Consider the following 13,036-nt stretch of genomic DNA (forward strand, 5'->3'; position numbering starts at 1 on the left):
CTCCCATCCCACTTTGTTTCCTAATTTAGGTCATAGCGTGAGGAATATTCAAGCATTTTCTGTCCTCCAGAATGCATTTTTGAGAGCAAAAACCAACTATCTAGCACAAATCATCCTTGATGCCATCACGAATATTTATATGGCGGACAGTGCCAACTACTTCATTTTGGAATCGCAGCACACATTGTCTCAGTTTGCAGAGAAAATTCCTAAACTTCCAGAAGTGCAGACCAAATACTTTGAGATGCTGGAATTGGTTGTCTTCAGCTTGAATTACATACCCTGTAAAGAACTGATCAGTGTGAGCATCCTTTTAAAATCCAGCACTTCTTTTCAGTGTAGCATCATTGCCATGAAGACGCTCTTGAAGTTCAGTCGTCATGATTACATCTTTAAGGATGTCTTCAGGGAAGTGGGGCTTCTGGAGGTGATGGTAAATCTTCTTCATAAATATGCAGCCCTTTTGAAAGATCCCACTCAGGCACTGAATGATCAAGGTAGTGTGTCCATTTCCATTTTTCTAATACTTGTCTTTTTTGGCTGGAAATAGTGGAGTGTTGCATTTAGGAGAAATGAGAGAGTCTGAACATGTATTTCAAGGGCTGAATTCTGTTGAGGACTGCTGTGCTATCTTAAAAGCTCACTGGATTTGCTTCTCTCAGTTTCTTGAGAGAAGCTCGAGGCTAACCTTAATGAATGATGCTGTATGAATGCAAAGTAGTACGAGCTCATATTTTGCTTTCTAAATGATTTTTTGATGTACTGGTTCAATATTTGTTACTTAATGTGAAAAAAGTACCAGGGCAATGCATACCATCAATGTTCTTCCTAACAAAAGGTACTTTGTAATTTCATGTTTAGCCCCAGATTTGAAAAAATACTATAGAGCACATATCTGAGCTCTTAATAAGAGACTTTTTTATAAGCTGGGTCTACATTTTTCTAAGCATTAAAAAAAATAAATGAAGATGAGTTGTCTCCAGACTGGAGCATCTCAGATAAGCTCTAGCTGTTAGGCCTCCAAAGCAGGCTCTGCCATTTGCCATAGGAGCCTACATGCACAGACAGACAATTTTTTTTACATTCTTCATTCAAACTGCAGTTAAGCTTGTGTGCATCAGTGACACTTAATTTTTAACCATAACTGCTGGATGTTTCACCTGGATTTAATTGTATGAAGCTTCATTAGTGAGTGATAGCTGTAGGTTACTTAGAAAGCTTTATTCACCTCAACTCTGTTGGAAAACACATCAGTTCTTATGTTCCTGTAAATAAATGGATGAAATTGTCATCTAATCAGGGTGCTACCTGGATGCACATGTCCTTGTGTTGGGGTTTACTTTTTATTAGAGTAATTTAAAATAACTAAAATCCCACTGTTTTTCCTAGAGTGTTTCTCTGTGTGTACTATGCCAATTGCAGTGTTGGTCTGCTACACCTGTTAAGCAATCAGCACGTTTGCCCTAATTATGTGAGTGTAGTTTTGTGGGTTTTGTGCAGAATTTCTCTTTTCAGGTACTGAAAACTGACCAAGAGCAGATGCAGTTAATCTTCAACTGGTGTAGTTTTGTGGCTCAAAGAAACAATAGCTGCAATATCAGGCACTCACAGTGGAGCTCACAGTGCTCTTAAACCTTAAATTCTTGTCTTTTTTAAGTTAACTTTTCATATGATTCATAGTTAAGCTTTCCCAGGAATGCATGTGTAGACTAAATCGCAGCTTGCTTTGGAAAATGGTGGGGCTGCATGGTCTCTGGGGAAGCAAAGAAAATAAAAGTGTTGGTGGAAAGTATTAAGAGACATCTTTGAAAAGAGTGATATTTTCTATGACTTTAGATTCTGAAATTTTTTGTAGTGGATTCAAGAAACAGTTCATTCGAGGACCAAAAGCAGCTGGCTTTATTGGTTATGGAGACCCTGACAGTACTACTACAAGGATCAAACACAAATGCAGGTGGGTGAAAAGATTGTTGTCAAGATATGTATAAATAAAATCATTACTTGACTTTCTATCTTTAGGCCAGTATTCAAATATGCTGAAATACACGTTCTCTCTGGCCAAGTTTTCCTAGCAACGAGAATAGACAACATAGCCTAGAGTGCATAAAATAAGGAGAACAAGATAGTGTTTAACTTAAATTTCTTTGGTATTGTTTACTTGAAGGCAAACACCAGACCCCATCACTCTTCAACAGGTCTATAATAATTCATGGTAGTGCTTGTAAGGCTGTTTGGATATTCAAAAATTTAAGTGCATAATTAGAAATGTAGTTCAGTGTTCACAGTGTCATGTCTACTTAATGTAATGCCTGTATCTTTAGTTAAAGATGTTTTTTCATTTATATTAAAGAGTTATTCCCAGTCAGTATATACAAACAGAGCTCTGTTACAATTGTCCTTTTGTAAATCAGGCAGTTTTGTATTACGCTTCATTAACCAAGACTTAGTGATTTTGAGACCGTGGTAGCATCCACCTGCCTTGCGACAAACCCTTGGCTGCTGTTAGATGGTGTTCCTGACCTCACCTAGGAAGCATCAATCAGCCATCAGGACCTCCTTGCTGCTTCTCAGAACTGATTTAATCTCTGAATCACTGGAGGAACAGACATGGGACTGTGTAAAAGTCGTCGGCACTTTGGGATCATGCCACAGATGATATTTCAGAGGAATCTTGGGGAGTTCAAGGGCCTCATTTCATCAGTAGCTCTCCCAGTTCAGGAGTAGTACAGAGCCTACAGGTGGAGCTGAGAAACTATTTCTCAAAAAGTTTGGCTGCTGTCTGTACTAGGATGTGAGTGCAGTGGCACTGTATCCAGAGGCCAGCAGAGGTTATAGGTCATCACAGAAGCATAACTAGGCAGAGCCTTGCAGTGATTCATACCACACTCAGTGCTTGGTTTCTGCTCTTAAACCAGTCTCTCTGATAAGCTCTCTGGAGTATTGCAGAACTGACAGCTACATTTCAGCAGGAAATCTGGATGTCCAGACCCACACAGGTTCACTGGATAGTTGAGGACCTACATTAAGAGTGGGAGAAACATAAAATGTTATCTTCCAGTCTCCGTGAAAAAACCTGATCACAAAGGAGATAGTCTTTACTTGTGAAGGAGTGCAACAAATTCATCTTTCTCAAGGTCTGAGGTCTCTTCTTTTGCACTGAATCCATCTCTGATCCAAAGGACATAGAGAAAGCAGGAGGCAGGAAATGGATAGTGGGATTCATCTCTCTGTGTGTGTGTGTGTGTGTGTGTGTGTGTGTGTGTATATATATGTATATATATTAGAGGGAATCAACTTGTTAATCCTGAACTTGATAATTTAAACTGCTCTTTGAGTTTATTGTCGCATGGAAAATTATCCCTTTTGATGCAGTAATGCAGCATTGATCCATTTCCCCAGTCAGTTTTCATATTCAGTAATTAACATAGAGCAATGCTCTAGGTGCTGACACTGTACTAAACACACATTATATATGCCATATATATTCCACTTTGGGGTTTGTAATGCTTTCAGAATCAATTTTCATACAATTTTTGGTTATTGCAGTAGCCAGCAAATTTGAAAAACACTGTTTGACTTACGCTTAATGTCTACAGGGGTAGGTCTTGCCACAAAAAATCTTCTGCAGAGTCTTACAAATGATGTGGATAGACTGAAGCACTTCTCAACCATTGCTTGTGTCCAGAAACATCCCAGTCATATTTTCAGTTCTTACTGCATTTAGGTCGTTACTAAATGTAAGATAACACTACCCTAAACCAGAACAGTATATGGTCTTCACAAAACATGGAGGGTTTGGTACATTTTTATTTCATCCTGAGACTCTTTGACCTCTAGCATGGAAAGAGTAACTGCTATTGGAGAAACAGAATTATTGAGGAAATTCTTAGAGCTGACCTCCATCCTTGTACGCAATGCCTTTAGTGAAAAATTTTGTCAGAAGACATTGAAGTTCTTTTTTTGTTTGTATTAGAGGAGGAAAAATAGTAGTACATCATTACACACCCATAGAGCTAAAACTCTGCTCTTCATTCCGTAGAAATGAAAATTAACACCTTTGCTGTTGTTTTGTTGTCATTATTTGCCGCTGGCTGTATTTTGCTTACTCTTAAAAGTGCTTACGCTGCCACCCTCTTTCTGAGCAGGCATTTTCAGGGAGTTTGGTGGTGCCAGGTGCGTGCACAACATTGTGAAGTATCCGCAGTGCCGCCAGCACGCCTTGATGATCATCCAGCAGCTGGTGTTGTCACCCAGTGGAGAGGACGACATGGGCACCCTGCTGGGGCTGATGCACTCGGCCCCACCCACGGAACTGCAGCTCAAAACTGACATCCTAAGGGTAGGTGAAGGGTTCTTCTTCAGCACTCTTGCTCCTAAGGTGTTGTTCCTTGAGAGAAAACACTGAGAAGGGCATTGGATTGAGCTGGATTGGATGGGTGATGTTTAGGTAGTATGTAGATTTTCTCTGGAGTTGATACATATATTTGATCCATGTTTTTATTTTTCCTTTCTACCATCTATTCATGGTAGGCTTCAGAACTGGACATGTAGGCTAGTCAGTGTGTCTTTAGCGTCATCATGTTTGTGCGTAGAAAATGAGGTGCTGCAGTTATGATAATTTTCCCTGGTGGGGTCTTATTGAGTTAAAAATAATGGGAATACATATGGAAAAAAAAGCAAGCAAGTAACGTACATTTATTTTCATCTTTGGCTTGCATTTTCTGTGGCATCTTATTTTACCAATTTGTATCTATGAATGCTGAAATAATTAATATAAATGCAAATTGTAATGATCATAGTAGAAGAAAAAGCGAAGAACTTGCTTGCTTAAGCAAAATAGTGGAGGAGTAAGAAAGTAAGGCTGGTAGTGGAGGAAGAAGCAAGAAAACTCTTGTCTGTTTCCTGTTGTATTAGGTGTTTCGTTTGCTAATCTAGACCTACAATTTCTCCTCAGAGTAGCTAATATTATTTTCTAAATTGACAGAATACTGATTTATTTTAGGGTAGAAAAGCTGAGGCAAATAGTAGAAAGCAAATGAGTCTTAAAGAGGAGAACTCAGATATCTAGGTTAAAGGAGCTGTAGTATTTCTCTGGCAGATGAACAGCTTCATATTATCCCAAAAGACAGAAAGGAAAGCTAGTAATAAAACTATTAATTTACTGTGTAATGTCTGTGAAGGTCTTCACCAAATTTTGAGCATGAGTTATTCACCATACTTACAGGGAAAGGAAAGATATTGGAGTTCCCCAGAGGATTTAACAGAAAATCAGGATTTCTGTCTTTCCCTTGACCTGTTGAACTTCTCCTCCATTGATGCTGTTCTCAATAGTTTTGGTTATGGAACTGACAGCTCAGAACAGGGTGGTGATGTGTCTCTTACTGTTTGGTCAAGTTTGTCAAGAAAGGAGATAGTGCCTTCAGAGGAATGCCAGTCCTGCTATTTCACTACCCATCTTCTGAGTGCTTAAAAAAGCAGCTTGATTCTGAAGAAGTAAGCTTTCGGTCATGGGAAATTCCCCCTGGCCTATTTCTCTGTATCGGTAACATTTTTCTATTGTTTATGATGCTTTCTGTTGGGAGAGTTTTTCTTCTACATTCACACATGGGTCAAACTTCCGATGACAGGTATCCTTTTTGTTTGTTTTTGGCTGTATGGAGGGGCTTCTCCACCCCTTGATTTCACAGATAATGAGTATTATTCTCTAGTACCTAAGTTCATGTATTTTCTGCTGTTTATACCTTGGCTTTGCATTTATTTGTTCAGCAAGTAAGGTTTTATCCACTTTCGTTTCTGTCTATGGCTTACTTTTGAGAAGAAACTCTTAAAATATAGTCTCAGTCTCAATTCAGAGATTTATATAGGAAAGGTAAAAATAAGTGGGCATATTTGGCTAATTTTTACTGCCTGAATTTGCCAACTGAGTTGTTATATTTGAGTTCCATTGTGGATTCTTAGCTGCCAGGTGCTTCCACATTGTTGATTTCTAGGAGACTGTTAGGATGCTTCAAGGTTTAGAATTTTCATTGCTGAAACAAGTAATTTGCCTTCTCTTGTTTGAAATTGTTTGTGAAGTGTGATGGCAGAGAAGATTGCTTTCTAACAGAGATATTCTCTACCTAGTCACTAAGAGAATTGGGAATTTTGGGTTCCATTCTGGGCTTGGTCAGGTCTTTTCTGTTGGAGGTAATTTCTTATTTCTAAATAAGGGTTCAATGTTCTACTTTGCCCCCTAATATTTTTCTTTAATCTGTAAACTTTTGAGTATCAGAATTTTTGTAGTAAAAGTTGGTCTTCAGAGATTTCGGGCATTACCAAGTTCTGACACGTGACATGAGGATTTTACTAGCACAACAATGTTTTGTTAACAAAAATGTTCCTACCTTTTCCCAGACTGTTTGTAATGCTGCTGCTTTTTGTTGCTGTTGTTTCCCTGTTTTGATTGTTTGTTTTGTCCACAGGCCCTACTCTTGGTGCTGAGAGAGAGTCACCGCACAAGAACTGTTTTTAGGAAAGTTGGTGGATTTGTGTACGTCACATCTTTACTTGTTGCCATGGAAAGATCTTTGTGCTCACCACCTAAGAATGGCTGGGAAAAAGTAAACCAGAACCAAGTGTTTGAACTGCTTCACACTGTGTTCTGCACATTGACTGCAGCAATGCGCTACGAGCCAGCCAACTCTCACTTCTTCAAGACAGAGATCCAGTATGAAAAACTGGCAGATGCTGTTCGATTACTTGGCTGCTTCTCAGACTTGAGGAAAATAAGTCCCTTGAATGTCTTCCCTTCAAATACACAACTGTTTCAAAGGCTTTTGGATGATGACCTAATATCCCTGGATTCTGTGTCACCTACTCTAAGGCACTGCAGCAAACTTTTTATTTACCTCTACAAGGTAGCAACAGATTCTTTTGACAGGTATGACCTTTGCTTTTTTTTCTTCTTCTTTTCTTTCATCTTCTCTGCCTGTCCCACACCAGTGTTCCCCAAAATAGTTATCTTCAGATACCTTCATTGCTTTTGTATTTCCATTTTAATCTACTTCTTTCTTCCTTCACTCCACTGAGAGGAGGATAAGGTGTCAACATCTGACCAAATAATGACTTAGCTTGCTGGTGTTCTCCAGGGCATACAACATTCTCTCTGGATGTTGTTGGATGTTTTTGTCATGGCAGCAGTTAATATAGAGGTATCAGTTAATGTTTATATTTTATGTGTTGAAGCAACCTTTTGGTTGATAGGCTGACAGGTTGCATTATCATCATTAGAAAAACTCTATTTTTATGCTTTTATTAAGTGAAATTAAAATTTGGTTGTTGAATGTCATACCTTAACTTCATGTTTCATTTGATATGGAGCTTTAAAGTAAATGATGAAATAATACCATGATTAATTTAGAAACATAGGATCATTTAGGTTGGAAAATGCTCTTAAGATCAGGTCTAACTGTAAATTTGGCACTACTAATCAACCACTAAACCATGTCCTTCAGTGCCACATCTACACATCTTTTAAAGACCGCTAGGAATGATGACTCAACTCCATCTAAGGGCAGCCTGTTCCAATGCTTGATAACCCTTTTGGTGAATTTTTTTTCCAAATATCAAATCTAAACTTCCCCTGGTTCAACTTGAGGCAATTTCCTCTTGCCTTTTGGCTAGTTATTTGGGAGAAGAGATGGACATTTTACTGCTATGACTATCTCTCAAAGTAGTATTAGAGACCGATAAGGCCTTCCCTACGCCTCTTTTTCTCCTTCCTAGCACATAAGATGAACATCTTGTTTTACATGGATTTACTTGTTCTTTAAAGTTCTAGGTAGTCTGTAAATTAATTGGTTTTTTAAATTCAACTGGGAGACACTCCCAGAGTGAAACAACTTGAATTTAAATTTTAATGAGACTCAAAATGAACAGAAATATGTTTTAAAGGTTCAAAATGACAACAAAACTTTGTGAAATATGTATTGAAGATTGGCTTGTCTTAAAGTAGTTTTTGCCACAATGTAAAGTACAAAACATGAAACACAGACCAAACCTTCATATCTGGGACCTTTAAGCTATCTATACCCCAGCCTTTGAATGTATGTGACCCTGTTCTAATAAGATGGGGCATCTTGCCCCCAAAGCAAGAGATCTTAGTGCTTTTCTCTTCTTTAAAGAAAATGTTAACGACTAACAAACCAACAAAAAAACCACCCTAACATGCACACACACACTCACACTCTGGCACGTTCACCAAAATGGCAATGCCAGAAATCAGTTTAATTGATCTCATTTTGAAGTATTATTAAAGCATTCAGGTAGCAGGAGGACAATTTGTATTAAGAATGTGTTACTCATACTGTAGAAGTTGACACTGGCCAACAGTAGAGAATGAGGAGACAATGGGGTAAGTAAATCACATGATGATGTTGCATAAGATACCTCACTAAGTTCCTTTTTTTTTTTTGGTTGTTATTTTCAGTGATTTATTCTTCTTTAAATTTTCTGTTCTTCATTCATTATCGAATTTACATTGACTTTATTTCTTACTCCTGTTGGTTATATCTTATTTACTGAAGCTTTACTTTCTCCTCTGAATTTCTGCTGTTGAACATTGAAAGATGTTTTGCTTTGCTGGTATCAGTAACTCTCAGCAGAGCACTGAATAAGCAGTGCAGAGTCACACCACAAGACCTGTGCACACTTTGCATGTCTGTGTGTTCACCTGAGGTTGTCGTTCAGTTTGTCCTTCGTTGTCCATGTTGTTTCTGAAAGATGGATCCAAGTAACAATTTTATCAGTGCTTTTGTAAAACTAACAAGCTTATGGCCTCTGATTTCTTCTCTAACCTCTCTGTCCTACCCCTGTCTGTTTTGTCTGTAGTCGTGCAGAACAGATCCCTCCTTGCCTGACAAATGAGACTTCTCTCCCCTCTCCTTGGGGTACGCCAGCTTTGTCCAGGAAAAGGTACCGACCCTTCAAAGACAAGCTGATCTCCTTTCCGATTTTTCTCTCTTGCTGTTGTGTTTCTTAGTTTTGGGGGGAGGGATGTTTCTCTTAAATTTGTGTTCTGAGGAGTGCATTTCCACTTGTGTGTTTACTGGATAAAAAAAATGCAAAGGCATGTTTCATTGTGAATCCTAGGCAGTGGTGAGATTAGTGATGTCTCCAGATTCCCTTAGTACTTAAAGTTAGGCTTGTGTTTCAAAACCAAATAAAGCCTAGTATAAGAAATTATCTAAGGGATGTATATATCGCACTCTCAGGAACAGTTCAAAGGCATTCAGACTATGCTAGTAGATCAATGAATACAGCAGGATTTCTTTTTTCCTGACTAATTTTTCAAGAAAGCTTACTTTTGGTGAAAGGTGAATGCTTGTAAAGGTGCTCATTTATTAGTAATTACAGATAATAAAAAGTAAGGAATGATCCTGTCAGTACTTGACTACCAAATAATGTAGAGACATGATGAATTAAAAGGTTTGGAAAGAAAGCACAAATGGCCCAATTCAGAAATCCAAGCACCTGCTTTCACTCCTAAGCTACAGTCTTTTCTTTGCAACTTAATGTGTCTGGTAGACTTTCATATTTTTTTTAAATAAAGGTTCTGTATGAGCAGTGTTATTTACAGGTTTGTGCAAATACAAAAAAAATTTTTCCAGAGTCTCCAGGGAAGGGAGCAGCCCTTCACCATCTGCAGATTCATGTTAGACAGAGATTTGCTTTTGAGAGCTAAAAAGGCATTTGAAAGACCCAGGGTTATCTGACATGCAGGTGCCATGAGTAGAAAATATTATCATTATTAAGTGGTATACTGCTTAAGCTAGGCCATCAAGCTTCATGGTTGGAATGTAAAATATTTTGCAAAGGAAAACAACCAAAGATGCTTTTGGAAACTGATTTGAAAGGAATGTTTATACTAAAGGAGGTTAATAGGCAGTGTTTTCTTTACTAAATAATGTTACCCAAGTCATACCTGGGTATTCTACAGGGAGTGGCTTGGACAAAGGCACCTGCCCAGTAAGCCACAACCTCTTAGATTGTCATTTCCTTTCTTTCCTAACACTGAGGCATTTAAGAACAAACATTATAGTTTACAGAGAAAAACCTTAGCTCCCAAAGTCTTTTCCCTGTCATTTACTCTGAAGAAACATGTATAAAACAGTGTGTTCTCTGAAGGCTCTTTACAGCTTCAGCCCTGCAACCTCTAGTTGCAGATTGCCCATCCCTTTGCTACATTTTGCTGTTCTCCCAGATGTAGGTGGCAGGGCTGCTCAGGTTCGCTGAATTACTCAAACACACAGGTATGCAAAGGCTTGCAGCAGAACACTAGCAGTGCCTGCCAAACAGGAGCTGATTCCAGGGTGTGATGAACAAGGTGGGATGCCAGATGGGTGGCTGATGCAGCCTGGAAATTAAAATATAAATATAGCTATATATGAATAGTTATGTTAGGCTTCCCTTGGGTTTTTTTGTGGTACTGAAAATGCAAGCAGTTGCTTGAAAACCTGAGGTAAAGATTGGTAGTTTAAAAAGTCATTATCCCTGTGGGGTGCTCTCAGCAATTCAGGTAAGCTCCAGTACAGTAATGTAGGTACTTGCTGGGGTTAAGTGCTTTTGAAATGGATTTTCACAAACAAAAAAAGCCTTTAGGTTGTAACAAATTGTATAAGACTCAAAGTAAAAGTGAACAGAAAGAATTATCATGTTTGCCTGGGTGACTTTCAGATCCTTTCTGAAAAGCATGTTTTAAATAAAAAAAAAAACAAAACAAAACAAAAACCAAAAAACTAGGCATTCCAAAAAGTCTGTTTGAACAGCTGTCTGCTTTCTCACAGCATCATGTTTGTCATTCCTAGTGAATTCAGTGTCAGTGGCTGTGATCTGCTTTCAAAAATAAGCAGCTTGGGGTTTGTAGTCCAATATTATTTTTTTTCTCCTCCTAAATGTCAGATACAGTCAAGTTCTGTCAAAGTTGACTCTTCCCAGAGAAGTGTTTGCTCTTCTTTTATTGTTTTCTGTCTCCTTTGCTTTGCATCCCTGGGATCTCCCTTGTTGTGGCCTGGTTTTCTGCTTTTTGACTTATAAGATAGATGCCTGAGGGAGACCCTTCTGTTTTTTGGCTAAAAGAGCAAGCAGACACTGTGCACACAAATAATTCTTATAAACAAAAATAGCACAGTTCTGGTTTCTCACACAGTCTAGAATAGTTTTCGATGCACTGATATGCTAATATTCTTTCTCAGACATGTCTCAAAGCTGTATTTCCCTGTGGAGTGCTGCCTTCCAAGTGTTCTCCTTTATGGAAGCAGAGTAGGTGGGACTCCTGCAGTGTTGGGATGGCAGTTCATGGCTGTCCTCCTTGTTACCTGGAATGCATTGTTCTTCCACACCTGTGTAATTTGAATCAAGAACTACAGCTCTTTCAGCTCTTTGATTGTTGTAAATTTTAGCAGAAATAAGCATTCTCTTTTTTTTTTTTTTTTTTTTTTTTTTTGGATATCTTAGTCCTGACAGGGTACAGTAGAGGATAGAATGTAGCTTTGAGTTTTTAGCCATTATTTTTAAAAAGTTTGTGTAGTGATCACTCTTGGGGAGCGGTATGCAGAGGGTTTATCTACAGTAAATCTTACTTATTTTTTTGCAGATTAAAATGCTGTTGTAATGTTCATCAATAACTCATCAAGCTAATAATATAACTAAAGTTGTATTATTAATTAATTTCTCTTAAATTATATATTTTGTTAAATTAGACAGATTAGACATACAGATGCATGTCATTTTGTGTACACTGCCTTTTTCCATTATCTGCTTCTTCTTCTGTCTTCTTCCTTAAAGGAGGCATATAAGAATGTGGAAGTATAGCTAAACTAATTTATTGCAAGTTCTGCCCTGACCCATAGAACTATAACATTTAATTAATATTTTGGAAGGATTTTGTAAGATGTCTTTTCTTTTTTCTGTGTAGAGATATCTTTACAAACTGTTTTTTTCCCCTGTTGAATTGATACAATTTCTCCTTGTATATGTATATGGAAATGTATTTGGAAAAATTAAAAATAGGAGATATTTTATTATGTGAAAAAATTTTAATAATATATGCTTTAAAAAGATAATTTTTCCTTAGACTGCTAACAGGAAACCTAGTCTGGACAGTATTGCCTTTTCAGTTGTGTGGAATGTTGCAGTCCAGGTGGTTTGAGACCATGATCATATTTATGTTTGTGACTCATAGTGAGCAATGTTTTTGTTATGGTTTCTGTGTACTACCATGACTTAACCTCATAATTTACCTAACAAGGTGAACGTGATAATGCAGATCAATGTGCTTAAAAGTAAAATTTGTACTTAAAAGTGGACAGAATGTCTTAAGGAATGGACTTTCACTAGACTTATGAGAATTCTAAATGTAAATATAAATGGATATTTAGGTTTTTTAACCGCATCCTGTAAAACTTGCATTGAGATGTTCAAGGTGACATTGGAAAGAGGCTCCAGTTTCCTCCTTCAGATGAAGAGCAGTGCTTTTAGGATGCATGAGAAACAATTGCGTTCCAATTTCTGCTGTAAGTCCGGGCAGAGGCTTGAGATAACATCTCTTTGTGATAGTATTACCAGTTGTTACACTGTTCTTAATTCCATTCATTTTTAAAAGCAACAACGAAGCCTTTCTTACCTGCTATATGTTTCTGTAAGTGGTGGGGCTGACAGAGAAGTTTAGAAAATAAATGGCTTAAGGGTTTGTAAAAAACACTAGAAAAATTCATTTTAGGAGATCTTTTTCTTAGCAGTTGGTTTCAGTAGAATTGCCATAATGCTTTGTGTTTCCTGTAAGCATTAGCTAAATAGGTAAAGCATTGGTAACCTAATTTTTCTTAAAAACTCTCTTTTGAACAGTAGTCTTGGGTTGTTCAGGTTCCAAGTTTTTGCTGATCTGCCATAAAGCTTTTCAATAGGAACCTTTTTATTGGAACATTATTTATTGAACCAGTTTTCCAGCCAGCACAAGAAGATTGTGCTGTTCTTGCTGTTGTCCTCAGTCTTAGGCTGA

The 13,036-nt window shown here is 37.8% G+C and overlaps 1 protein-coding gene across 12 annotated transcripts in view; it reads left to right on the top strand.

Annotated features, from left to right (window-relative positions):
- The window catches only part of WDFY3 (WD repeat and FYVE domain containing 3), a 159,688-nt gene that overhangs the window by 81,920 nt on the left and 64,732 nt on the right, over positions 1-13,036 (top strand). For 11 of the 12 annotated variants that reach the window (XR_009486147.1, XM_059843938.1, XM_059843939.1 and 8 more), the window contains 5 exons: positions 30-497; positions 1,856-1,954; positions 4,146-4,339; positions 6,462-6,919; positions 8,869-8,952. Coding sequence is in view for 11 of the 12 variants with exons in the window: in XM_059843938.1 (XP_059699921.1) it covers positions 30-497; positions 1,856-1,954; positions 4,146-4,339; positions 6,462-6,919; positions 8,869-8,952 (1,303 nt within the window). In the remaining variant the exon portion in view is untranslated. The remainder of the gene's footprint in view (positions 1-29; positions 498-1,855; positions 1,955-4,145; positions 4,340-6,461; positions 6,920-8,868; positions 8,953-13,036) is intronic. The other variant, XM_059843932.1, reaches the window with a different exon arrangement.

Source organism: Haemorhous mexicanus, chromosome 4, assembly GCF_027477595.1.
Source record: "Haemorhous mexicanus isolate bHaeMex1 chromosome 4, bHaeMex1.pri, whole genome shotgun sequence".
NCBI classification, from domain to species: domain Eukaryota; kingdom Metazoa; phylum Chordata; class Aves; order Passeriformes; family Fringillidae; genus Haemorhous; species Haemorhous mexicanus.